Source organism: Empidonax traillii, unplaced genomic scaffold, assembly GCF_003031625.1.
Source record: "Empidonax traillii isolate 1590-97213 ecotype Southwest subspecies unplaced genomic scaffold, ASM303162v1 scaffold553:size485074, whole genome shotgun sequence".
Taxonomy (NCBI): domain Eukaryota; kingdom Metazoa; phylum Chordata; class Aves; order Passeriformes; family Tyrannidae; genus Empidonax; species Empidonax traillii.
Genome location: NW_020955746.1, coordinates 25,328 through 52,368, shown reverse-complemented (window position 1 = coordinate 52,368; position 27,041 = coordinate 25,328). Strand labels below are relative to the sequence as shown.

General features: G+C 45.3%; 2 protein-coding genes across 2 annotated transcripts in view; both read right to left on the bottom strand.

The window, feature by feature from the left end:
- The window catches only part of OBSCN (obscurin, cytoskeletal calmodulin and titin-interacting RhoGEF), a 177,530-nt gene extending 171,811 nt beyond the window's left edge, over positions 1-5,719 (bottom strand). Inside the window, exon 1 of the mRNA XM_027897614.1 lies at positions 5,500-5,719. The gene's annotated coding sequence lies outside the window, so the exon portion shown is untranslated. The remainder of the gene's footprint in view (positions 1-5,499) is intronic.
- Positions 5,720-20,167: 14,448 nt separating this feature from the next.
- LOC114064507 overlaps positions 20,168-27,041 on the bottom strand; it is a 15,008-nt gene continuing 8,134 nt past the window's right edge. The window contains exons 5-8 of the mRNA XM_027897631.1: positions 24,752-26,296; positions 22,432-22,566; positions 22,159-22,339; positions 20,168-20,686 (exon numbers count right to left, since the gene is read on the bottom strand). Of these exons, the coding sequence (XP_027753432.1) occupies positions 20,454-20,686; positions 22,159-22,339; positions 22,432-22,566; positions 24,752-26,296 (2,094 nt within the window). The 3' untranslated portion in view covers positions 20,168-20,453. The remainder of the gene's footprint in view (positions 20,687-22,158; positions 22,340-22,431; positions 22,567-24,751; positions 26,297-27,041) is intronic.

Below are 27,041 nucleotides of genomic sequence, written 5' to 3'. Positions count from 1 at the left end.
AAGAGTCAACAACGAAATCACGGGCTCAGGGCTCGTGTCCATTATAATGCCACGGCCATTAACTCGGACTTCAGGCTGCGCTGTGTCATCAAAGCACTTGGATTTATCTTCAGGAGACATGGCCATGTCTTACCCTCCCTGGTTGTCTCTGATAGATGTGTCACTCTGACTCATTTCAGATTCAAATCCACAGCGTCAAAAAGAGAGAAAAAAAAAAAAAAAAGAAATACTAAAGTTGCTTCAATTCTCCACCAAAGTGAGCCCTGCCCATGGGGAAGTCCCTGGAGCACTGGGATGGTTATGGACAGGAGAGGAGCCTGCTTGGGAACCAGCCAGGGACCTTCCAGCAAACAGTGACCTCTCTCAAACCACCTTTCTCTCCCTCACCTGGACCCCAGGAGATGCATCCAGGCCTGGAGCAGAGCGTGGTGAGGGTTCTCAAAGCCTGGTTCTTACAAGAGCAGGAACGCTGATCCCATCCCAAAGCTCTTGTGCATCCTCCTCCTCCTCCTCTGTTTTCCGTGCTAAGCAGTGCCCAAACACACCCCAGGTACCCCCAGATAGTGAAGAACACTCAAAACACAGGGAAGCTGCTGCACCAGCTGCCTGTTGCTTTTGCTCCTGAACCACATTGATGCAGCAAACCCACCCAAGACACTTCTCTCCAGCGACCTCAAGGCCCAGCCTCCTCCTCCTGCTGCTCCCAAACACTTGCCTGGTGTTTGCAACTCCCTTCTCTCCATCCCTGGGAGTCCCCAGACCTCCCAGGGCAGGGTGAAGACCCCAGAGCCTGTGGTGTAACCAGCACTTCCCACAGCTTCCACCACAGGCCCTCCCACTGTGATTTCTTACTCCATCATGGATGGCAGGGATCCAGAAGAAAATCCAGGGATCAGTGAAAACAGGGCTCATCACTACCTTTTACAGTTATCTCTAACACTGTCAGAAAGAAAAACACAGTTTATTCCTTGCGCTGCTATTGAATTACTTAGATGAATAAGAGAAAGACACTCAAACTATTGGATCTTCAGCCCTCATCTGAAAAAAGGAGTAAAACACCCTTGTTTTATGATGTGCTGAGAGCATGAAATCCAGTAACAGGCATGAAAGTCTAACCTGTGGCAAGGATGAGGCTGTAAGAAGTATCCAAAACATCCAACAGGCCAGACAGGCTGCATAAGATAAATCACATTTTATCTAATTTTAAATGGGGATAAAATGCATCACATTGGATTATGCTCATAATTATTTTTAGGAGTAAGGAGAGAACAAATTTAACATGCTGAAAGGACAAGATTTAATATTTCTGCAGCATAACTTGTTCATCAACTTTGTAACTTCTCAATCAACTTAGTAAATAATTACATTGATTTAGGTTATTTATATGTTCATTTAAACTTTAAAAAAAAAATTTCAATAACTCTTGAACTTAAAAAAGAAATAATAACTCTCTGCAAGTGCCAGGACAGCTCCCTTGGAAGGGACAGGACTGACAACAAAGCATGAATAAACTAAGTCAATGCAGATGCCCTTTCCAATAAATCTCAGACATTTACCAGTGTCATATTTCCCCATGTAATCCCTCTGTGATTAATCATTTGCAGCAGAGATCACATTCCCATCTGGGGTAATTCTGAGCACGCCAAAGGAAAACTGGCAGCACTTGTAATTTTAATTCTGTTGTTATTCATTCAATTTTTCACTGGTTTGTATCTGGGGAAAAGTTCTGGCAGAAGAAGTAGAAGACCTGTCAGATCATGCAAATAAATCACTGCCCAGGAGCCGAATTCAGCCATGCAGCCAGACAAGGCCTCCTGCCCACTCCTGACTCCTCCACTTCCACTCTCTGCCCAACACCTGCTTCCCCCTGGACAAGCAAACAAGTCCCTTTGCAGTGGGAAGAGCCACAGACTTCTGCAGATCCTGCCCGAGCACTCGGAGGTGGAGCTCGACAGGACAGTCACGGAGAGTCCTGATGGTGGGGCCACAGAACCCCAGGATGGGTTGGCTTGGAAGGGACCTTAAAGCTCATCCAGATCCACTCCCTGCCATGGGCAGGGACACCTTCCACCAGCCCAGGTTGCTCCAGCCTGGCCTTGGACACTTCCAGGGATCCAGAGGCAGCCACAGCTTCTCTGGGCAACCTGTGCCAGGGCCTCCCCACCCTCACAGGCAACAATTTCTTCTCAACATCCCATCTAATCCTACCCTCTGGCAGTGGGAAGCCATTCCTCCTTGTCCTGTCCCTCCATCCCTTCTCCCAGGTCCCTTTCCAGCTCTCCTGGAGCCCCTTTAGGCCCTGCAAGGAGCTCTCAAGGTCTCCCTGGATCCTTCTCTTCTCCAGGTGAACCCCCCCAGCTCTCCTAGCCTGGCTCCATCCCCTGACCTGCTCTGTTTCACTGTGCTCTGCTGGCCCATGGGTTGGTTTCATGTTGCTTCTTCAACGCTGATCTGAACCTGGACAGCCTTGAACGACCCCTGAGGAGCCAGAGGTCTCCCCCCACGGCTTGTTGCCCCCCAAGCCATCAGCAACCTGTGACGATGCCCTTCGGCATGAGAGGACAGGGGTGGCAGATTATTCTCTGTCCAAGCCTTTCACTTTGGTGGTTAGAAAGGGAATCCTGCCCACCCTGACTCTGGGTAAAGTGAAAAAAAGCACCATTCAATCCATCTGATAAAATATTCCCGAGGCAAAGGCGGCCACGAGTTGCAAACCTGCACAATGGAGACTTCGGGGGTGTAAAGCCCAGGCGAGGATAAACCTAAACCTAAGAGATCCCCAAAGCCCAAACACAGATCACAAACACAGTTCAAACACAGGGTACTGAGGTTCTCTCAACACCCCATGAATGCCCACCACGCTCCTGTTCTCAATCCTCTTTTATCCTTTCTTTGCCCCAGTCAAAAAAAAAAAAAATGTTGATTTGGGGTATTTTTCTTGCCTTTAGAGCTCCTGTTTCCAGGACTTCCTCTGCAATGCCAACTTCTAAGCCTTGCACTCCTTCCTTTCCTGAGGGGAAGGGCAAAGTTCACAGGGAACCTCCCTCCTCTGGATCCTGAGCTTTCAAAGAACATCACTAAAACAGAAGCTGCAGATAAAAATCAAGGCAGTGCCGGTATTGCTGTAGTTTACATGACATATCTGCGTGTATTGTTCTGCCTGAAAACATCAGGAAATGCAATCGGGGGGGGGGGGGGGAGGCAAGTTGATGGGTCTTCAGATGGGAAGTGTGGGTTTCCTTTGATGTTTAAAATCCTGCTGAGGGGAAGCAGCAGTGACCCCCTCCTGCTTCCAGCAGCCTCCCGGGGAGAGGACAGCTTGGAAAACAGCGCAAGTGTTCGGTGTCAGCCGCGGGCTGGGCGACATCAGACGGGCTCTGGTGGGAGCCACCACAGCAGACAGTGTGCTCTGGGGGTGAAATGCACACCAGCACACCCAGCGCTGCCTGCCCATCACAGCCCCAGGTCAGGCGTAAGCGCAGATTTGCACCAGCGCCTGAACCCGAGATCCCAGAATTTATCCCGTGCCCGTTTCGGCAGAGCAGGAACGGGATCCGTGGCTGAGGAGCTGGACTCAGGGCTTAAGCCTGGGCTACTCTGAATTCCACTTCAGTGAGGGACAACCCATTTTGGCACGTTCAAAGGTCACTGGATGAGCTTTCCGTGGTGGATCCACCTCCTGCACTGGAGATGTCGGACACCGAGACCCTGCAATGCACTGAGCCTGGTGCAAGGAGCTTCTAACAGTCCAGAGCAAGGCTGCTCTGCACTCCCTGCCATCTACTGCCTCCATCATCATCCAACACCCACAGGAGATTCCTTTAAGGGAAAGTTCACTGCAGGTCAGGGGCTGACACGGGAAAGGGCTCTGCTCGAGGCAAGGCCATCTCACAACTCTTACCTTCAGGGTAGGGCTAAAAATGCACCAAGGGACTCAGAAAGGACCTGCCTCACCTCATGCTCCCATTATCAATCCTTTATCAACAACCTGGGTGTTTCCAATGAGTGGTAGAAAAAAAGGAGCGAAAACATTTAGACAATTTCAAAAAGAACCAAGAGTAAATCACGTGGTTTGCGAAAGCTCCTGGGCAAGGCAGTCAGATCACCTTCCAGACATGTTAGTACCACACACTTATTGAAAAACACGGGAGACTGAAGGCACTTGGATGATTTACGTGGTTAAAGCACATATTATCTTTCCTCTTGGATATAAACAGACCCGTTGCTTGCAAAGCTCATCCTTCTTTTAAGCACTTTCCAACCGCACACCAACAGCTCCAAGAGCTCCATGCAGAGAAGGGACCATCCTACTCGGGCTTTCTTGCAGCATGGGGGGCTTCACTTCAGATTCCACCCCCAATGGAGCTCTGAAACCAACCCAGAAACTTCCAGAGGCCTAAAACTGCTCAGATCAGCCCCTCAAGATTCCAGGACAGCAGCTTTCCCTTCTATTTTTCTGAGCCTACAGGCAACAAGGCTGCTCTGAAGCAAGAAAAGGCTAAAGCACCAGGGAGGTGTCAGGCACTCAGTGATGCCCCTTCCTGCTCTGTGGGGGTGAGAATGGAAGGAAAAAGCAAAACTTCTGGGTTTGCCACCCGGGGGACAGAAAAGGAGCGATTTAAATTCTGGCAATTTCATCACAAAAAAAAAACTTCCTTACAGATTTCACCCAACTGGCCTTTGCTTTACACCCAGCCCTGGAGAGAAGCAGCTGTGGCAGATCCCAGGAAAGCAGACACGGTCTGGGTTCAGCACATGTCATTTCCTATGCGAGGGAGCCGCGGGATCGCCGCTCCCACCCGGACAAAGAATTCCCTCGGCGACAATCAGCAGCGGCTCCGACCTAAACCCTCCGTATTTTAACAAGTGGACGTCATTGTCATTGCAGTCACTCCACCTCATTGAGCTGGAGGGCCCAAAATAGCCTCAGCTGTCGGGCTCCATCTCTGCCCATCTCTCGTCAGAGGACCGGGAGGAGGGTGGGGGGTTGCAGAGCGAACCTGTGCTGACACTGGGCAGGGACTCCGAGGCGGGGGGGGGGGGGGAAAAAAGAGAGAAAAGCAGCCCCGAGATTATGCCCTGGAAATAAAACTTTTCACAGCACTCCTCGCTGCCGCTTCTCCACAGGAACCACGTGTTTCCCAGGCTTTCCAAGCACTGCTGTCTCGAATTCGGGGGCAAAACGTATCAAGCAGAATCAACAGCTTTAAACCTGATTTTTCTCTCCTCTCCTCTGGAGGATGATCTTTGCTCTCTTGATAACGTGGCCAGAAGTAATTAACAAAAAAAACCACATTTGGTTTGGAGCAGAGGGGGGATGGACCTGTACCCTGAACCTTCAGCTTCATCCCCAATTTTGTTTCATAAAGCAAGACAAACTCCAGCACGGCACAGAAACAACCTCCACCCCTCCCTCAGCTACAAACACTCTCCACTTCCTGCTGGAAATACCAGCATCCCCCAAATCCAACTCTCCTTAGCTGAAGCTTTAGGTCTTACCTGGAGTCTTGTCTGAGTCTGAGGAGAACAAAGCTCTGGGCAGGGTAAGAAAAAGCCGATTCCTACTGAGATGACAGAAGGGGGAAGAGGGAAGAGGGGAACAGAGGACATGGGGAGACCATGTTGGCTTGGGTTTCCCCCCCCCCCTTCCCCCTCCAGGAAAATAAAACAGAAACCCCAGCGATGGATGGCAGGGACGTGCGGCAGAAGGTCCCCCCAAAGTCCCCCAGCAGTAGCTTTGCCGCCCAGGGTTAGGCTGTGCCACCCCCCTCCCCACCCCTCCCCTGGGTTGTCCTCCCCCAGTCACAAATTGCTGACGTGCTTTGCTTTCCCCTCTGCAGCCCAGCTCCAAAATAGCTCCGGGTGTCATTTACCGGCGAGATTAAATTTCCCGCAGGACGGAGGCGAAAGGGCAGCGTTTGAGGGACTCGCTGGGACACTCCAGCAACGGGAGGTGGGTGGTGGGGGGGAAAAAAAAAACACCATCAGAGGTGTGTTTTTTGGTGATCTGGGGTCAGGCTGCTGGGACAAGGTGGGTCAGAACCGCTCCTCGAGGGGCCATCCCAAAGCCAAGTGCTGGGTGTGACACAGGGACTAGGGAACTCGACTTATCAGCGTTACACACCGCATGGGAATTCTTCTCCAAAGGCATCGGATCAATAGTAGGTTTATTTATAACCTCCCAGGCAGGAGCTGGTACAATGGCAAACAAACAGCAAGTTAAAAAAGCGCCTATCTCCCTTTCTTAACCTCATCTGTACAAATGGGTTATGGATCTCCTCGCCTTTGTGCCTCAGGAATACAAAGTGTCTGCAAAAACGCCCCTGAGCTGCACCTCCAGCCCATCTCAGAGGCTCAAGATCATAATTCCCATATTTCCCAGTAAAATTTATAATTTTTTAAACGATTTCCTAAAAGCGGAATTCACACCGACTCTCATTAGCAATCACAGCGTTTTAAATTTAAATTTAAAACTGATTTCTGCTGAGGACAGAGGAGGTAGAAGAGAGCCCAGCAGGCTCCCCCCACAGCCACTTCAGCTCTGTGCAACTATCAGGGGTGAGCTGCAAGATAGGCTTATTTTTGGCAGTAAACAAAGCAGATAAGGTGCTGCACAGCCCAAGGGTCTGAAGACACAGAGATACGTCGTGTTAAATCACTCCTCAGGGCACAAAAACACCCTCAGGGCAGCAAAAGGGTGTTTTATTCGGGGTTTTGAAAGGAGGGGTTGAAAAAGGGGCGAAGTATCCCAGAATGGTTTGGGTTGGAAGGGACCTTAAAGCTCATCTCATTCCACTCCCTTGCCAAGGGCAGGGACACCTTCCACTAACCCAGGTGGCTCAGACCCCCTTCCTGCCCAAACTGCTCTATGATTTTATGACTTTACCCAGGGTGGATCAAAACCAACCATAAAGTTAAGAGAACTGAGGGAAAGAAAGGTACCCAGATCTCAGGGGACATCTGAGCTGCCTGTGCACTGACTGAGTAACTTCATGCAGTGTTCAGAGACAGCTTTGTCAAACTCATCCCCTCTTTTAAAAACACTGCCCCTTGTGCTCAGCTCTTCCCTCTGTTTGGAAGACTTTAAATTTTTATCTGCTACCAACAGGCTCACAGAGACCCCCAAAAGATACAGGAAGCTTAACTCAAGGCCTGTTAGGAACAGATCTCAGCACATCTTTGACTCTCCACGATTCGATTTCTGAACGGGATCATTTGTAACGTGGCACGAACTGAACATCTTCCACCTCCCACCTGGAACTCGGAATAAATCAGTCACTTTGGGAGCAAAACAAGGCAAATTAACTGTTCCCCAGCCCTGCATGACCCCACCTGGCTTGCACTTCCCTGCACTGTGCAATGGCCAGAGGCAGGAGGTGGATTCTTAGGGGATTAGACGAGCAAGGTCTTTCCTTTAACACGTTGCTGCCTTTGAGGGAGAGCTCAGGGAAAACACTTCACAATCTCCACCTTTGTTTTTGTAAATGACCACCTGTGTCTATCAGAGTCTCAAAGTCATAACAAATTCATTTTTACCACTGGCACAGTTAGCAGCTCCATAACCACTGGTAACAGGTTGCTGGTGGTTCTTTCTCTGAAAAACAGGAAAAACCAGCAAAATTCTCCCACCATCCATCCAGACATAATTAATGAGCTCCTTGCAGGCTCCACCTCCAGGCCAGGGTTTGGTAATTAATATGTGGTCATGACTACTTGGAGGTGTCAATTGTAAGACAAATGCAACTCCATCAGTCCCACTTGGCAGCCCCTGGGACGGTGACACCAAAGCCTCTGCTCTGCCTCCAAACCACCCTCTCTGGTGCTTTTTCCACGAGTGTTTTCTTCCCAAACATCAGGAAAATGTGCTTTAAACAGCAACTTAAGCAGTTTTAAGACACAGAAAAAAAAAAAAAAATCTTTCCTTGCACTTGAAAACTGGATCTGTCTGAGCTCCGAAAATGCTCATCCAAACTCTTCAGCTGGAAGTAAAAGGATGCCAAATTATTTTAGCCAGAGTTTGCAGACATCTAAACAAGCTGAGTTTTCTCCAAGAAATCAATTAAACTATTTGAATTATTATAACTAGCAAAGCCTGAGGCAAAAGATCTTATTACAATATCCCTCTGAAGCACTAGATTTTTTTGCATTAAAAAGCAGATTTTTGTCAAAAAAAATGTTTCCTGCTCCCCCCTGAAGGAGAATTTCATTTGATTTTCCTCCCCATGTGATAGTGCACAGGAAGCTAAAATTTATTCCATTATTTTTCTCAGTATGTTTATTCAGTTTTTACAGGCAACTAAAAACCCCTGATGGTTTGTCTCCTCATCTCTCATTAGAAAAAAATCAGAAAAATAATAATTAATAAAATAAAAATCTGTGTTAATAAAAGTTTCACAGCACAAATAAGCCACAGAAAGAGATTCTTTTTTCCTACCACATTTAATTCTGTATTAAACATCACTCCTAATTCTGTGTAAACATCACCAGCAGTTCTCTAAAGCACTTCTAAAATAAAGGAGCGTATTCCCAAAAAAAAAAAGGTTACACATACCCAGAAATGTTGATTGATAGACTCATGGACAACACAGAAAATTAATATATAAAAGGCAAATCTAAGTATTCCATTGAATTAAAAGAGAACAGAGATGCTGAATTAATTTCCCTTCCGTTACCTGGATTCATTTTTCTTGGAATGCAGCTTTTTTAGGACTTCAGCAAAAACCAAACTTGCGAACAACCAACAAAAAGGCCGAAGTGCCACATCTTGCCAAGGCTTCCAAAAAAGCTCATGAAGGTTCCTACATGTGTTTTTGTTTTTTTGGTTTTTTTTTGGTGCTTTCCTGCTCTCAATATGAAACTTTTTTCCTTGGATCTAATCAAAATTCCTCCCCCTCCTCCCCAACCCCAAAACTCCTCCTGCATTTTAATGGATTCCTTTGGACATTTCTACATCCCATGGTGGATTTTGGCCCCTTTCAAACCAGCTGGTTTGATCCCAAACCCACTCGTGCTTCCCAGTAATCCCCAAACCCTTCACAGAACTGCACCTGAGCGGCATTTCCCCCTGCTGGCATCGAGGCCTAGACTGGGTTTTTAACCTTCCTGAAGTTTTTTCAGGAATTTGGGACGGTGGAACTCTGAGCCTGACTTAGCAGAGCCTCAGGACACACTGCTAAAATCAGGTTTTCAGCAGAAACACCATCAGTGCACTGATGGCAGAACCTGTTTGGTTCTGCTTGACCAGCCCTTCCATTTTGACATGAAATCCTCCATAATTGCAGTGAATAAAGCTCTGCACCCTTCCTACACCACGACCCCAAACAAGACTCTCACAGGAAGGAGTCCCAAGTTTATTTATTTTCAAGTTCTACTCACATCAGTTTGTGTCCTCTCTTCCTACAGACTTCAGAAAAAAGCTCCAGCAGGTCAACTGTGATTCTTCAGCATCTTTTCTGTACTTGCAAGGTAAGTTTTACTTCCTTTTCCAACTATATTTTTCTATTCTTTTAATTTTCTTCTCTCTCTCTTTTTTTTTTCCATTTTAAAGACAGAAGCTGGTTTGCCTTTCACCAGTTTTCCACCATCAGGGGCCTCATTCTTAACGTCCCCTCAGGTCTCCCCACCACCTGGAATATCACAAGTGCTATTAGAAGAGTTCACAAGCTCCAGCCCATTTCAAAACATTTTTATGCCCTTTCTAACCCATTTCTTACCTGTTAGAGACATTCACCCTGTTTTAAAACAAAAGTAAAATAACCCCCCCAGTCAAACACATTTTAACAGCTCTCAGGCTTTACTGCATATTCAAACACCTTCATTGTAAAAAAAATATTCTTCCTAATATCTACCCTCTTGTATGTAAATCATGACCAGTTTTCCCTCTTTGAATGTGTTCCTGGGAGATTCCCACTTTAACTCTGCCCAGGAAAGCTTCTCGAGTATTAGGCGGGTCACCCTTGACGTGTAAATGGAATTCCCTGTGGATTTATTCTCTAGATGAAATAAAACATCTTGCTGATAAGAGGCACACACTGGATTTACAACTCCTTTTCCACTGAGGGCGCTGGAATTTTCCACAGAAAAATCCCACACCGTGGACAAACAAGTCTTTTTGCCCAGAAGAGTTGTGGACTCCCCATCCCTGGAAGTGTTCAAGGCCAGGCTGGAGTGGGCTCTGAGCAACCTCAGAAGTAATTCTGTTAAAAATAAATAAATAAATAAATACGGAATCATAGAATCCCAGAGTGGTTTGGGTTGGAAGGGACCTTGAAGACCATCTTGGTCCTGCCCTGGGCAGGGACACCTCCCGCTATCCCAGGTTGCTCCAAGCCCTGTCCAACCCGGCCTGTGTAAATACTCAGCCCACAGCAGGACACCAGAGGAAACCTGAGGCTGATTTGCCTCATGAAACACCTTTTACACGAGAACTTTAATCCATCTCAGAGAGTCACCCCAACACAGTGTCTATTCTGAAGCACCACAGATGTCACTGGGATGAGACAAACGCTCCAGAGTCGTGCACATCAACCTCTTCCCTGGTTTCAGCCAAGGAAAGGGTGTCATTTCCCCCCTTTCTGGGCATCCTCCCTGCCCCAGGACAATGAAAGCTCTACCCAAAAATAAAGCTTCCCTGACCACGTTACTATCGGGTGAGGAGAGCCCTGCTTTCCAGGGAATTCCTAATGGAGCGCCTGTGCTGTTCATGACTCACTTTGGACATGCTGGAGACGCCTGTGCTGATGTTTAACCTCCAGATCCTTCCACCAGTGAGTAATCCCAGTGCAATCCAGCCTGTTCAAAGGCCCAGTCTGACACACAAGTGGCATTCTCAGCTCTGGATTAAGGAAAGTGCTTATAAAGAGCTGATACAACAGGGAAGATTTACATCAAAGGGTGACACAACCAGGCTATTTTTATAAGTAAAGCTATCTTAAGTATTAGATTGGTATGAAAATTACCTTGGGTTATTTTTATATCGTTTCAAGGTATAAATAATGTATGTAATTATTTGTACAACTATTGGTTGTAGTCAGTGGCACTTACAGGGGTTAGTGTGATTGTGCCCCACCAGGATGCACATCCACACCCAAAGTGTCTGCACAAAGGATTTTTAATCCTAGGAAGGCAATTTCTTTCAGATCACGACGGAATTCAGTCCTTAAATCCTTCTGAGCTGGAGCCCAGGTCAATAATTTACAAGGTAATTAAGCATCCAGGAACATCTTCACTCACACACCTCCCCGTCCCCAGCTCTTCTGCACAGTTCTGAATAACTGGACTGAATTTTGAGGTGTTTCTGTTTAAAATGGAATGTAACTTCACTTACTGACAAATGATGTCCCTGCAGAAGAGAGGGAAAACAATTCTTTCCAGCGTAACAGTGGTCTCAGCTGAGCTGGACTAACCCTGAACTGTTTGGGCAGCAACAGTAGCACCAACAACAAAGGACATCATTCCCGAGGGCTGTCCAAGCACCACACGGATAAACACGGGGATAAGATCTGAGAGAGGGACTTTTTACAAGGGCAGGGACTGATGGGACAAAGGGCAATAAATTTAAACTGACAGAGGGCAGGTTTAGATCAGACATGAGGAAGAAATTCCTGGCTGGGAGAGTTGGCAGGCCCTGGCACAGGTTGCCCAGAGAAGCTGTGGCTGCCCCTGGATCCCTGGAAGTGTCCAAGGCCAGGTTGGAGCAACCTGGGCTAGTGGAAGGTGTCCCTGCCTGTGGCAGGGAGTGGAGCTGGATGGTCTTTAAGGTCCCTTCCAACCCAAACCATTCCATGCTATAACCAAGCAACTTCTCAACTCACATCTACATTCCTCAGACTAACAGTTGATCAGCAAAGTTAAAGCTTTATGTCATAAATTCTCTGTAAGAATGCCCACATAGCTCCTTCAGGAATGACTAGGCCAAGGCACAAGGATCTGGGAATTCTGTACCACAAGAAACTGCAGAAATTACCTTTTTTTATCTATCCAAATTCACTGTGCATCTTTTGCAACCCGACATTCTTGAACTATATACATAAATATACACACACATAAATACAATGATCCCTCAGCTCCAAATCAAAGGTCTCCTCTGAAAGTGGAGATGATTTTGCACTGTGAAAACACAGTTTTTTTCATTTTGATATGGGATTATGATTCAAATCAGAACAGCACAACCAAATTTCACGGCTTCCCCAAACATCAGCCTATCAAAGAAACGTGTACTTAAATTGCTTTCAATAAATATTATTAAAAAAAAAAAAAATCAAGGTACTGACTGTTATCAGACTAATCTGGGAGGAAAACGTTTCCCTGGGACTGTTTTCCAAAGTATCTCCACAGGCAGGCTGCCAGCACAGTTCTACTAAAATAGTTGCAACTGTTCCATTACAGGTGTTTTGGAACCAGTGTCAAAGCAACCAAGCAGCACTTCAACAAAAGCAGAGATACCAGGCAGCAGAGGGATGTTTCTCTACTCATCTTGCTTTGGAAATCCCCTTCCCTGTGGAAAAGGAGGAAAAAAAAAAAATAAAGAGGAGGCTTCTTGCAGTGACTCCAAAGTTAGTTCATAAAACCTGTGTCCAAACAGCAACAATAAAAACCTGCTCAGAATAGGTAATTTGAGGTATTGGACATGTATAGGTCAGCTGAGTATAGGAATTACACCTTTAAGTTATTCAAAGCACCATGAAAGTTTTTTGTGTTTTCCACTAATGAAAAACGAGAGTTTAAATTCTTATTTCCTGCGTGCCACCAGAAAAGAAAACACTTAGAAATTTAAACGCTAAACCAAGCAAAGTCTTTCCCCCAGGAGGTTTGAAATGTCAGGCTCAACCCCACAAATCCTGCTATCACCTGTGCAATGCCTGACTTGTGCCCAAGGAACACGTTCACAAACTGTGCAGGATGGGATTAATTCCATGGACAATGTAAGTAACAACAGGGATGGGCAGTTTGTGCTCCATCTGGCCCTGGAAAACAAAGTGCAATCCCAGTGGGTCTGTGCCACCAGAGGAACCTCCCTCAGGGATGGGAAAGTGGATCAAGTGCTATCACACATAAATTCATGCTGAAAGTGTTTCCATATAATTGAAATTCGCCCAAATTCGTCTTACTGAGCGAGGGAGAAGGGAATCAAGCTCTGCCCACCAGTGGTTTGCAGAAGACATTCTGCATAAAGGAATTACAGAATCCCAGGATGGGCTGGGTGGGAAGAGAATTTAAGGATCACCCAGTTCCACCCTCTGCCACAGGCAGGGACACCTTCCACCAGCCCAGGTTACTCCAAGCCCCGTCCAACCTGGCCCTGGACACTTCCAGGGATCCAGGGGCAGCCACAGCTTCTCTGAGCAACCTGTGCCAGGGCATCACCACTCTCCCAGCCAAAAATTGCTCCCCAATATCCTTTTGGCAGTGGGAAGCCATTCCCTGTGTCCTGTCCCTCCATGCCTTGTCCCCAGTCCCTCTCCAGCTCTCCTGGAGCCCCTTTAGGCCCTGCAAGGGGCTCTCAGGTCTCCCTGGAGCCTTCTCTTCTCCAGGTGAACTCCCCCAGCTCTCCCAGCCTGGCTCCAGCCCTCAGACCACCTCCAACAGATCATTCCAACAGTTCATGATTCCCCCCATTAACACTCCATGAAGTCCTCACTAAAGGCTGTCCTTTATTCTCAACTACTTGACCCAAATCTACTTTTTCTTTGTGCCCTCCCAGGCAGAGTAAAAAAGAGATTCCTCAGCCCCAAGTCTGACAAGTGCCGACCAAAAACTGCCCCTTTCTTCTTCTGCAAAATTAAAGTCATCAAATCAGTCCCATAAAACATGAATTATCATTTTTGGGAGTGAAATAACAAGGCAGAATTACCAGCTCAAATTCATCCCCTATGGAGAAAAGCAGCTGAGAAATTGTGAGGGTTGAACTAAAGCTGTCACTGTTTATTAAGGACATACACACAACACAGGTGATTATTTAAATTAAAGAAGAATCAAATCACATACAAAAAAAAAAAAAACCAAACCCAGATAATTATGCTGGCCATGATTTATTACAGAATTCTCCAATTTCTGAGATTTTCACACACGTAACACAAACTCAGTCCTGTATTTTGTAATCAAAACCACATGAAGGTGCAGGGTTTGCTGAAGCTCCTTTAACACAGGTGGACATAACAAAGGCACCCCGGTGTTCCACAGGGGAAGAACAAAACAGGAAAAGCAGATGGAATTCCCAAATTAAGGTGAACCAACACTGTGATACCAAAGCACGTCTGTGAAGGATCATTTTTTTAAGGATGTTCCACGAGAGGTAGAAGTAAGATTTTTGCAGCGCTCAAACATCCACAGTTGTTTTACAGAAATACTTAAAGAAGCTTAAACTCATTCACTGACCTTTTTTCTTTTTTTTAAAGTTAAATTATAATTTGACATCTTTCTGTTGGGCCAACTGAGTGGATCAGTCCAAGATCTCCTTCAGGAATATTTCACCAGCAGCATAAAATTGGCTGTTTTAAACAAATGAGTAGGACCAACAGACATGTAAAAGATACACTTTGGACACCAAACAGTTTATTAAAATATAGACACTATTCATCTTTGTATATCTGTCATAAGAAAATGAAAGGAAACTTATTTTTCCCATCTATATACTGGAAACAGCCTAATTCTGTGAAAAGAAAAAAACAATGCTCATTAAGTTATTACTGTGCATAAACAAGTTGTATTTTATACAGTAAAAAAAAAAAAAGTGAAGCAACCTTTGTCTGGCAATGATTTTTGACTCTGATTTATTCTCTCTAACAAGCTTTTTTTTAAATACACTGTTTGCAAACATTTTGCTTTTTTAAAGCCCATTTGGCAACAAGCAAGGATTTATAGCTCCAGTTCCTCAGTTGATTTAAAAGTTGCTCCTAACCTGATATATTTTCAATCTCTAAGGGCACAGACACATTAAACATTTTTTTTTTTTTGCACCTTTGATTAGAGTATTGCTAGTGAAGAAAAATAAGGACCTTCCCTTCCAAGTAACTCAGGAAATTGATTGGCAAAGTTGTCATTTTATTGAAAACAAAAAAAAAAAACAGATAAAAATCAGGTTGCACAAATCAAAGAAGTGCTGGTGACTGCCATGGATAAACTGCACAGGAAATAAATCAAAGTCTTGACACGGTTCAGACTCCCTCCCTTGAAACAGGACAGGATAAAACAAAGTGCAAAAATTCCCAGAAATCCCCCAGTTTGGCCCCAGTTTCTGCAGTAGGTCCATTCCTCAGCTTTAAGAGAAAGCAGCGTTATCCTGGTTAATTCCAAGGAGTGAGAAACCTCGGGGGGGGGGAAAAAATAAAAGTTTGGGAACTCTGGAGTTTCTGGGTAACAAATTTGGAAGGTGAACCTCTAAGCTGGGCTTTACAAAGAGCTGCTCGACTGGAGGTTCAACCAGCGAAGCAGCAAAGCCAGATCAGGACAGAAATCTCTTAAAGCTGTGGCTCCAACAGAAGCAGGACCATGCTCAGCCTAAGGATTTAAAAATAATAATTAAAATATCCATTCCGAAGTCAACCACCCTCATATTGACTGATGTGAAGTGTTCCCTTCCCCCTGTTCAGTACAACCTACAAATGTGAAGGGTTAAACAATCAGCAAGTCCTTCCACTTTAAATGACTCTGTTAGGAAAAATAAATAAACCTGGAGAAGACTGTGGATACGAAGAATTAAAAAAAAATTAGTTTTACAGGCAAAGACATAAAAGGATATAAAGAACAAAAAATCCCCAAACCCACTGCTTTGGGTTGTGCCAACATGCAGCATTTTGACATTGCAGCTCCCAAACAAAGGGACCAAAAAAAAAAAAAACCACCAGCTCCCAGAGCAGGTAAAAATAGAGCTTTAAAAAAATAAAATCATACAGGCTTAAGGTCTGTTTGTTGCATAATCTTTACAGCATTTAAATAATAAAAAAAAAAACCCAAACATCCAGCTTCCTACAGAGATCTATGAATATCCCACTGAGCAAAGCTGGGTGTTGTCACTGGAGGAAGAACAGATTTAAACCCCAAACAAACAGATGTTGTGCTCAGAAAGTGACAGAAGGCAAGGAGTACCAAGCCTAGAAAAGCTGAGCTTAAATCCTACCTCGTTCTCTCCCCTGACAGGAGCAGCTGGGAGAGGAAATGATCCTGATCCCAGAGGGAGCACCAGATCCCTTGGCTTGAGCCTGCTCTTCCCAAGCCCTCTCCTGGTCCCTCAAGCTGGGACACAGCTTAATTCCACACGATTAAAACACACCTGGGTGGAAGGACGAGCTCCAGAGCAGGACAGGGAAGAGCCAACTCCGCCCCAAGGCTCAGCAGCACCCGGGAAAAGGGAATCCTGCTTTATGCCAAGACAGATTCCCGGCCCCTCACACCCTTCTGGCCACGGGGGTCACACAGAGGAGCGATCCTCCCCACTGGAATTAGGATTCCCAGCGTTTTCTTCCTTCTTGGAGCTCCCATTTTCCCCCTTTATATCCTCAAAACAGAAAGGGAGGTGGCCGTGGTTGCAGGTCAAACACAGTCCCAGGGAGTTGTCGTGCTCATGGCACCCCTGGGAAAGCGCACAGGAATGCCAGGGAGCTCCCCACAAAAACCTGGAGTATCCCCACACCTCTCTGAAAAGGCAGCTGCCTCAGCAAAGCCTCCCACTTGCATAATCTCCACCTGAAACCATTTATTTCAAAATAAAAAAGGTGCCAGAAACAATCATAAGAGGCTTGTTACGAATTAGAGCAGCAATTTCCAAGCCAAAAGGCAAATAACTCCCAAATTATACCCATCCAGGTACAGGCAAAAAGGATTGGTAGTGGTTGCAAATACCACCAGTGAACAATATTCAGTGTGGAAAGAAAAAAAAAAAGAAAAATCCAATAGCAGCAGTTTGGGAATTAAGTCTCACACACTCCTGAAAAGGCCACAGCAAGACAAGCATCATGAACTTAAATAACCTCCCTTCATGCTGCTCTAATGAAAATAAATTAATACCAGTTTCTGGGGTTTACTTTCTAAAAACACCATCAAAGTAATTTAACTGCCAGAGGGACCCTGTGGGTACAGAAGAAAATCAGAGGTACAAAACCTATAACCAGAAAAAAAACCCAAAAAACCAGAGTTATTCCCCTGCTGGGGCCTTTCTTCTGGGAATTAATAAGGTTGGATCATCAGAAGCCTCCAGTTATTTATAAATAAATAATCAATCACAGTTCTTAAGTCTGTGTTGTACAGGACTATCGATTTGGGATTTTTAAAGCATTAAAGATTTGCTACCCACTATCAAATCACACCCTGATAATAGTCCTGACTTAAGGAGGGGCTCTTAGGCCCCTGTTTGCTTCAGCTGGAGCAATCACTGCTCCCAGGACTGGCTGCAACCCTTCACCTCATCCAGAAGTTTAAACTGCATAAATCAAAGCAGGAGAAAACCCCAAAGAATTAAACCTTAAAAAAAAAAAAAGCTCAGAGGGGTGGGGTGGATGGAAAAGGAGAAGGGAATAAACTCAGTTTTACCTGATTGCTTCTCAAAACGGGGAGGGAAAGGAAGATTTCTTTTTATTTCCTCCAAAATTTAAATCTAAATCCAAGCCAAAACCACCTCCCTGGCTTAAGTGTGACCTAAACCCTCGACTCTGCTTCCCCTGAAGTCAGGTAACAATTAGCTCCTAAAACCACACAAGCATTACATTTTACTTATTCATACCAAAAATTCAGTGCAAGATTTAACAAGAATTTGTACCTTGTTGCCAAATTAAACCACCAGGCAGCAAAAAAACAACGTCATGAACAACAGAGCTGCTGCAACTCCAGGTGCTGTTTTACAAGACACGGTGGGGCTTTTATTTCCCCCCCCTAAAATACAAAAGGAAGGAGTAAAAATAAAGCAACAGAACTAACGCTGCCCATGAGAAAAATCAGTGAAAGAAACGGGCACAAAAACCCCTTTTTAGGTGAAGAGCTGGAGTTTTTCCTGAAGAAAACAGGGCGAGGCAAAGTGAAACCCGAGCGTGTGATGGTGGTGGTGGTGGTGGGGAGGGATTTGTAGGGCATGACAAGGAACATCTGACACTGGCACACGAGACCCGGGGTGACAACATTCCACAGCCACTTAAAGAGCCCCAAACCGGCCGGCCCGAGGAGTGCAATTCCCATAATTAACGGTGGGTGTTAATTGGAGCCCAGCGCAGCCACCCCTAGAACCCTTTAAAATGAGTTTTTTAAAAACTGCAAGTGGAAACAGAAGCTGTTTAACACTTCGGGGAAAATGAGGCTGTTAAAGGCACATTAACTACGAACTTAAGACCACGTTCCTTCACAATATTAATTAACACTAATAATGCAATAAGGACCCACTCTGCCCCGTACATTCACCACAAAACCACCCTCCCAAGTGTTCTTCTGTAAACAGCAAAGCTGACCCAGGCTTGCAGAGCCCGATTTTCCTGTCACCGCAGCGACGGGTGATTAAACCACAAAAATCACCCGCGAACTGAAACACCTCGAGCTCCGCTGGTCAGCTGGGGGTTGTTTGGTTACACAAACACGAATCTGGCCTTCTCGAATTTAAGTCTGTGCAAATAAACTGCATGTGCACACGGAGAAAACACTCACGCTCAAATAACTGTTACCTGGTTTTTTTAGGCTAAGGCTGAAACAAATATTCTTTTTAAAGTTGAGTTCACTTTCTTTAGAGGGAAAAAAACCACACCGTTATCTTGCTACACTAAGAATCTGATTTCTACCTAGTTTGGCTTCTAATCTTTGCTCAGTGGATTACAATGAGTAAGTTTTTGCTACAAGTTTCTGTGCTACTGCCTCATTAGAGTTTTAAGGATGGCACTGTTGAGACAAAATCAGCTCTAGGGACATCCACGGAGCCAAAACTACACATTTGGAACATTTTGCAAGTACATAGATATGGAAACAGCTCTCTAATTATCCACAGAAAGTCAAATTCCACGCTGAACACTAAGCAACATAAAAGTCTTCATTTTTGCCTTTCAAACTTCGCTTTTATCACCAACTTAATTTAATTTTAAAATAAGAACTGCTCTCCAAACCACATAAACTGATACTTAAGAGCCTTAATTATTAGTACATGTTAAGAGACAGTGTAACAGTAAGTTCAAGCATTAAAATATTCCTAAATGCCCTAAGAACACACCTGGAATTACTCATTCTTTCCTAATTCTCACCCTGAACATCCACACTCTGATTGTCTAAGCCACAGAACGGAGACTAAGTTAACAGCAATTAAATATATTAAGTCTTCCACACACAAAAAAACCCAATCAGTTAAACAGCTTTGGTAACCTAGTACATAGTTAGCTTTGTGTAAATAATTTTGCAAACATCCCTTCACCAAAAAAAAAAAAAAATCCCTAAATACCACGTGTATATTTATATAATAATATACAGAGTTCCTGAGTAAATTGTTATATCTGATTATTCAGAAGATTTGGCAAAAATATTTAAACTTTATATTACTAAAATAGAATTTTAAATAAACATTCAATGAACACATTGAAATAAATACGGAATGTGTCTGAAAAAAAAATCACAGTACCATGAACTTAATTTAAAAAAATTATTGTTTGCTATTAATATAAGTGCATATTATGTTATATAGTTACTGGTTTTTAACCCACCGAGGAAACAATAAATCTAGATTTCTAATCCTGAGTGATGGTTTTCTACCACGTGCTGACGTGTATTCCGGCGCAGTACACACTGCAAAGCTACAAAACCCTTTTTTTAATGGAAAAAATTGAAGTGGACTGTGCCACAGGAAAGCTCAGGTCACACTGGGGTTGCCAGCAGCTGAACTGGCAGCACAACTGCTGCAGCATCTCACCCAGCAAACCTTAAACACTGATTACTCCTGTCAAAACAGTGATAATCTGGCTGACCTGATTCCCAAAAAACACAGGAGCGTGGGATGCTCCTGGCAGAGTGATGGGATGCAAACTACTTAGTGATCACTTTGGCTCTTGGAAGAACTACGTTATGGTGCAAACAAAAACACCCCACAAAACCCTGAATAATTTATTAAGTACCTTTAAGTGTGCTAAATTATCTCATTAACAAAAAAAAAAAATAAAATAAATGGAGAATTAGGTTCTACCACACTCTCTGGTTTGTCAGGTGATGGAGAAGCACACAAGGCAACGCTCAGCTGTTGTTTAGTTCCTCTTATCACCAAGATTCCTACTGCAAGAGCAGCAATGTTAAAAAGCTGCATTAACACTGCCACCAGAGGCGCCTCTCAACACCAGAATCACAGTAACAGAACTGCAGCAGCACTGACCAGGCACATTAATGAACCCTTCTGCTTTCTCACATCCCACCAAAACCCCCCTTTCCACGGTGCTGTGCAGGACCCTGAGCCCTTCCCTCCCCGTCCTCAGCCTCTCCCTCTCCGTCGCCGCTATTATATCCCGTTATTCCACAACGATCCTAGGGGGTTCCTCAGGCTTTTCTTGTTCCACGCTGCTTTCTTCTTGTGTGCTTGGAGGAGGAAGCTCCTGCAATGCCCTTTGAGCAGCTTCTGTTCTGTCTGGCCCACCAGGAGGGTTTTTGGGCAGAGTCATCTGTGCCGCGCACCAGAGCGCGGTGCGAGCCCGGCGCGTGGCACCAGCCAGGGCCCCGATGGCAGCTGCCAGAGCCAGGACATCTGCAACAGGAAAACATCTCGAATCAGTGTGCAAGCCTGGAAGTGTTTAAAGAGATGACTCGGCTCATCTCCTTGAGCAAAGTGCGCTCGAGAAAGGGCTGAGCTGCGCCGGTTGAACTCCCGTCGGTCGCGGCTCTTCTCTGGTGAAGGGTGTGACACCTCGCACTCCTTGTGTCTGTGCTGGTGGAGACTGGGCCAACTGGTCAGTCTGCTGGCAGTTTCTGGGTGCATCTCCCCGCCCCGGCAGGGAAGGAGCATCCCAAAGACAGGGATCGCTGGCTTTGGGATGGGTCAATTAAAAGCGTTACAATTTAATCAAATATGGAGATAAAGTCCTAAAGTAGCTCCACAGGTGATTTGCTGCTTTGTAACTGGGAGTTCTGCAAGGCCAGGCACTAAACCTGGTGGTTTCTAGCCAAAACTGCTGATGTTTTAACTCTTTAGACACAGATCGTTGACTAAATCTGGGACTAAGTGGATCAAGCTGCACTTCCCTGGGAAGTTTAGGAAGTGAGGGGGTCTCAAAGATTGTGATGCAACAAGAGGGACCACAATCTGACGATACAACAATCCACTGTAACAGATGATAGAGCTGTTCTTTACAGACTGCTTTGGCAGTATTTAGTGACAGTATTGGTAATAAATCTAATCATAATCATTCATGTAACCACCGTGTCCTACCTCTCATGCCTGGCCAAGAACCTTCCTTCCATTGCTCCTGACTTGTGCTGGGGGTTACTGTCACCTGACATAATTTTAGGAGTTATTTCAGGACTCAGTTTGCACATAGGGCTATTCTTTTAAGGATTTGACATCATGCTTGACGCTTAAATTGCAAAAGAAAAACATTGACTCTCTTTACAGTTTATCTTTCCCTTCTACCAAGGAAGAACTATTCTTTGCTGGAAGCCAAAGGAACCTCTCTGGCTTCTCCACTGCAGCAGCAGGAAGTGCATCCCCTCTTTGGAAATCATTTTCTGAAGAAAAATAAAGTTACCTTTACCCCCAAACCCTAAATTCTGACATGTATCACCTCTACTGCTGCTGCAGGTCCCTCTGGCTTTACTTCAGCAGAACTTGGAATGTAATTTCTGGTGAATTTGTGACTTAGATAAAGGTAGACAGACATAATCAATTAACACAACCCCAGTAAATTTATTTTTTTTTTTAACTTTATAAGCTGAAGAGAAAAGAAAGTACAGCACTATCACTAAAAATAAATATTCTTAAAAACAAGTACATTTTTGCTTTCAGGACAGCGACTTATGGTTATATAACACCACTGAATAATTTTTACAGTTCTGTTAGTCCAGAGGGAAACACTTTGAAGTGTTTAAACCTCAGAATAACTTTAAAGGCTTACAAAGCAACACGTGTGTACTTCCAAGTTCTTCTTTTTTTTAATTGCCCCACATCCCAAACCGGCATATTTTAAATTGAGCCCGTTCACAATTAAATCTCTGCAGGGATACCTTTCTCGTGAGCGGAGCGTGGCACTCCTTGTCTCTGGGGATTGGCAGCGTTCAGAATCTCCTCCTCCCGCCGGGCCCGCGTTCCGTGGACGGCTCCGCCGTGGCGCTCCAGGGCCGCGGGGATGTTCCCGTGCACGGGGGCGCCGCGAAGCCTTTCCATCGTTCCTATCAACGCCACCACCTGCCAGGGAACGCCAGGGGCCATTAAGGGTTTATTAAAAAATAATAAATCTCCCTTCAAAGAAATATGACATACACACACACGAGGCCTACCCTGGCGTGTTCCCGCGACTGGTCAGCAATCAGACGATCCACCCGCGAGGGGTTGGCAGGGAGGCGGGATGTGGGGGTGTTGCTGCAGCTGGAGATGCACTTCCCCGGGAAGTGTCTCGCAAGGTCAGCCTCAGTCTGAAGGGAAAATGAATATGCAGTGTGAGTGTTTGTAATTAGTACGGTACTAAAGCCTGTTTTGGGGGGGACGTTTGGAATTTCCGAGCACTTTAGGAGTGAGGGTCCCATCTTCACTTCTGAGTGTGGTCATGGAAAAACATTCCCAAATGTTACAGAGTCATGGAATGGTTTGGGTAGGAAGGGATCTTGCAGATCATCCAGTCCCACCCCCTGCCACGGGCAGGGACACCTTCCACTATCCCAGGTGGCTCCAACCTGGCCTTGGACACTTCCAGGGATCCAGGGGCAGCCACAGCTTCTCTGGGCAACCTGTGCCAGGGCCTGCCCACCCCCATAGGGAACGATTTCTTCCTAAATCTAATCCAACCCTGCCCTCTTTTGGTTTAAAGCCATTACCTCTTGTCCCATCACTCCATCCCTTGTCTAAACTCCCTCTCCAGCTTCTTTGCAGGAGCATTTCTCTAATTCAGCTCTCCCTCAGATTGCAATGCTCAGGTGGCAGAGAGTCAGGCCACAGAGGGGTCATTTGAGCTGGGAAGTGAGAACCAAACCTGTGCAACTTTATTTTAATCAATCTTGGACACAGACCCAGGCAAAGAAATTCCTGTGTAGCACCCAAGGAGCAGGCACTTGGGGATGTGGTTTAGTGGTTGAACAGGATGGTTGATGGCTGGACTTGATGATCTTAAAGGTCTTTTCTAACCTTCATGATTCTGCAGTTCTATGAATTTAAACTCAATGGCTCTCACTGCATTTCTCAAATCTCATATACTGTGATTATTAAAACAAAGGAACAGGCAATCACAGCAGCAGAAATTGTATCTCAAGTTCATCAGGATTAAGTCAGATTTAACTTATAAACTTAAACTTGTATCAGCTCTGAAAAATTATTAATACAGCTGCCCAACTCCCTGTTGAGAAAGACACTGAACAACCCACTTCTGTAACACAGACAGTGGCTAAACATCACCAAAACTATTTTTGGAGAGGAACTATTTACACTTGGGAATAAAAAAAAAAGACAACTAGCAGTGGATTCCTTCTCTCTTTCCTTCTTCAGTGTCCAGTGGACACAGGAGAGAGGGCCTAGGTGTCACCCTGCAGTTCAAGGCAAGTTTAAGTCCACATTCCCACTATGTACATTCCTACTGCAAACATGTGCTGAAGTCCCTTGCTTTTTGTTTTACTGACACTTCTATATTATTTAGTCTCTGCCCCTGCCTAACATGGATTACAAGAGCTCACTGACTCCAACTCCTCTCACCTGAGAGGCCTGAAAGGCATCCAGGAAGTGAAAGCGTCCTTTAATCACAAAATAAAGAAACCAAGACATAAAACCTATGATTTGGTCTTCCCTAATGACTTAATTGACACAAATCCTGCCTGAGCAGGCCTGGAACAGCCTTCTTTGCCACAACAGAAAGCGTAAGTGTTTCCAAAAACACTGGAGCAGGAATCACCATCACCCTTTCCCACTTGAAGAGAACTCCTGGAAGATCAGACAGGCAGAGAGGAGTCTTGTGTAGGGGCACCCCTGAGAGAACAATGCGAGCAGTTCTATTTACACCTCCTAAAGTCCATTAGCAAGGTCCCACAAATGATGAGGGAAAGGAAAATGTGCTCTCCAGAGGTCCAGTTTGGTCAGACATCTGTCTCCTCATCAGACCAGGAGCCTTCTCCAAAGCGGAAGAAATAGCCAGGCTCAGTGTACAATTAGGAGAGGGATTATTGACAATTTAGTTTCTGATGTCTGGCATGGAATTCAGAGATCTGACTCCTCTTGGGAAAGCATTTCCTCCTCCTTTATCATTCCCATTTCTCAGTAGCGTGATCCCTCCCTGACAACAGCTCTTAGCAAGAGAGTTTGAGGCAGGAAAGTGGCTGTAATAAGAAGAGCATAAATTGCTATTTCCTTTGGGAGAGGAGACACTGCAGGTTTGCCCAGGATTAGTTGCTTAATTTTCTATATTACTAAAACCAAAGATTTAGTAAAATAAGATACCAAAAGGGAAAGACAACACCGACAGTAAAAAAAACAGAACAACACAAAACCCAACCAACCAACAAAACAAACAACCAAAAAAAAAAGCCAACCAAAGAAGAAACACTAAGTTCTCTCTTTCTTCAGATGATTTAAAACCAGTCAAGTTCTTATCAGGAATTATTACCCGTTGGGCTTTACCTTCTTCCTCTCCTTCTCCAGAGCTCTCCACTGCTCGTAACACTCCTCCAGTCGGACGTGCAGCTCATTGGCAGGTCCACTGCGGTTCCTGGGGGGTCTGTGCTTGTTCCAGGGGGTTGGGAAGGCAAAGCAGGGAGCAGCCACCTCCCCACAGAACAGGTCGCTGAGGAAGGGGCTCAAGGGGTTGAAGTCGTCGCAGTGGAAAAGGTCAACAAGTTCTGAGAAGGGAAACGGCGCCGGGGGAAAACCCAAGTTATTGGCTGGTGGAAGCAGATGGGGATTGAGCAGAGGCAGGCTGGGATTCTGCTTCAAATCAGACACGAAGGGGAAGGAAGGAAGGAAGGAGGGATTGATGAAGTCTGACAGGCCGCCACCGTTCTGCTCGTGCTTTTTCGGGAACATATTGAAGGGAGGGTGGTTTGGGGCGGCACATCCCAGATGGGGGATCCAACTCCTTCTGCCTCTTCTCTCATCTTTATTGCAGTTCTCCTGGGTCTGCTTTTTTGGAAACCTGTGGTATTTCTCGGGGTCTTCACTTCCAGCCCTCTGCTGCATTAACCAGTCAGATGAGGAATGAACAGGGAATTTATGGTATGGCCCCTCCTTATTAGTCAAGGAACCCGGCTGGGATTGCCCAGCGGGTTTCATTTGCTTCTGGTTTTCTGAGGTGAAATTACAAAGCCCCAAATTATTAGAAAAACCATTTGATGTCTGTAACCTCCCATCTTTCCTGGGAGGGAGGACAGGTAGGAGCTGTGAGTAGTAAGGGGACTGATGGGTGGGAGAACCCCCAGACATGGTTGAGACCCCTGAGGATGACTGCGGACTTGTGACCCGTTTCCCACACGGAACATCCAATCCAGCTGCCAGGCCTTTCCCATCCAGCCACGCACACCCATGGAATGATGAGTAACTCCCGTTCTGCACAACGTTTTTCACGGATAAATCACACTCAGCCACTTCAGGAGGGAATTCTTTGGGGCCAACATTAACCTTACATTCATTACTACTAAAAGCACTCCCCAAAGGAAAGCCACGGTGGCCGTTCTGCACGTGGGTTTCCTGGGGTTTTCTGGCTGTTTCTCCGGGGAATTTATTTTCATGAGGGGCTTGGTTGAAAAAACACAGCGATGGATGGAGAGCTGACTGCAGTTTGTGGGCAGCTGCAACGCTTTCATACCTTTTAGAAAGCCAGTGGTTGTCCTGGGATACTTTATCCCAGGAGTTACCAAAGGGCTGGTGGGAAAGGTCAGGGGAACACTTAGCTTGTTCTGGAGCATAATTTTTCAGGGCTTTTCCTCTTGCCCTTTCACTTTTCCAGTACTCCTTCTGAGCATGAGTGCCTTCTTTCAGTCTGCTCTGAGAAGGAAAAGGGTCAAAATTGGAGCCGAATTTTTCGCAGTCCCCGCTGAGCCTCCCGTGGTCGAAGCTGCCCAAGTGCTGATTGAAGTGAAACGAAAACCCTTCCTGGGGAACCCTGTAGTTGTTATCATTTTGCAAGCAGGTATTTTCAGGGTAGCTGCTCCTCAGGACGCTGCCAGGAGGCTGAGGAAGCCAAGACTCAATGAGCTGGAGATCTCCCAAACCTCTGGGCAACATCTGCACATCAGGAGGCTTCTGCAGCTGCTCCTGGGGGCAGCTCTGCATCCTCCCCACCAGGTTTGGGAAATCCTTGCTATCCTGAGGGTGCTTCGCCGGGAACCCCCCGTTGCTTCCAAGGTCAGGTGCCCACAGGGGGGGAAACAACCTCGAAAGAGAATTCCTGTAACAAAAAAGTGAAAGCATTTTATTTTTATTCATTTATTTTATTTATTTAATTACCTTAAACATCTCTTACCTTAAAATAGTTCACACACCATGGTTATTTGCCTTCCACTACACACCTTTCCCATTATATTATTGACCAACCACACACAGCTCTCCTCAAAGAAAAAAAAAAAAACAAAAAACAAGGAGAAGAATATTCCCACTGCAGTTGAGTAAATGGTCTGTGAAATCTGACTACCAACACTGTTCTCTGCTGTTCATAATACATATATTCAGAACTGCAGAGTTTATTTGGATTTATTAAATATTTTATGTTCCCCTGCATTCGGTCAACTCCCTACTGGTTAAAATTAATCATATTTTTCGTTCCTCCCCAAATCCTGTAAAAGCTGATGGAAGACTTTGGAAAAATTCTCATTTCTAACAGTTTATTGCCTTTTTTTTTTTTTTTTTATTATTAGCAAGTCAAAACACTTTCATATTTTAAGGGAATTTATAAGACCTTCATTACTGAACTCTGAAA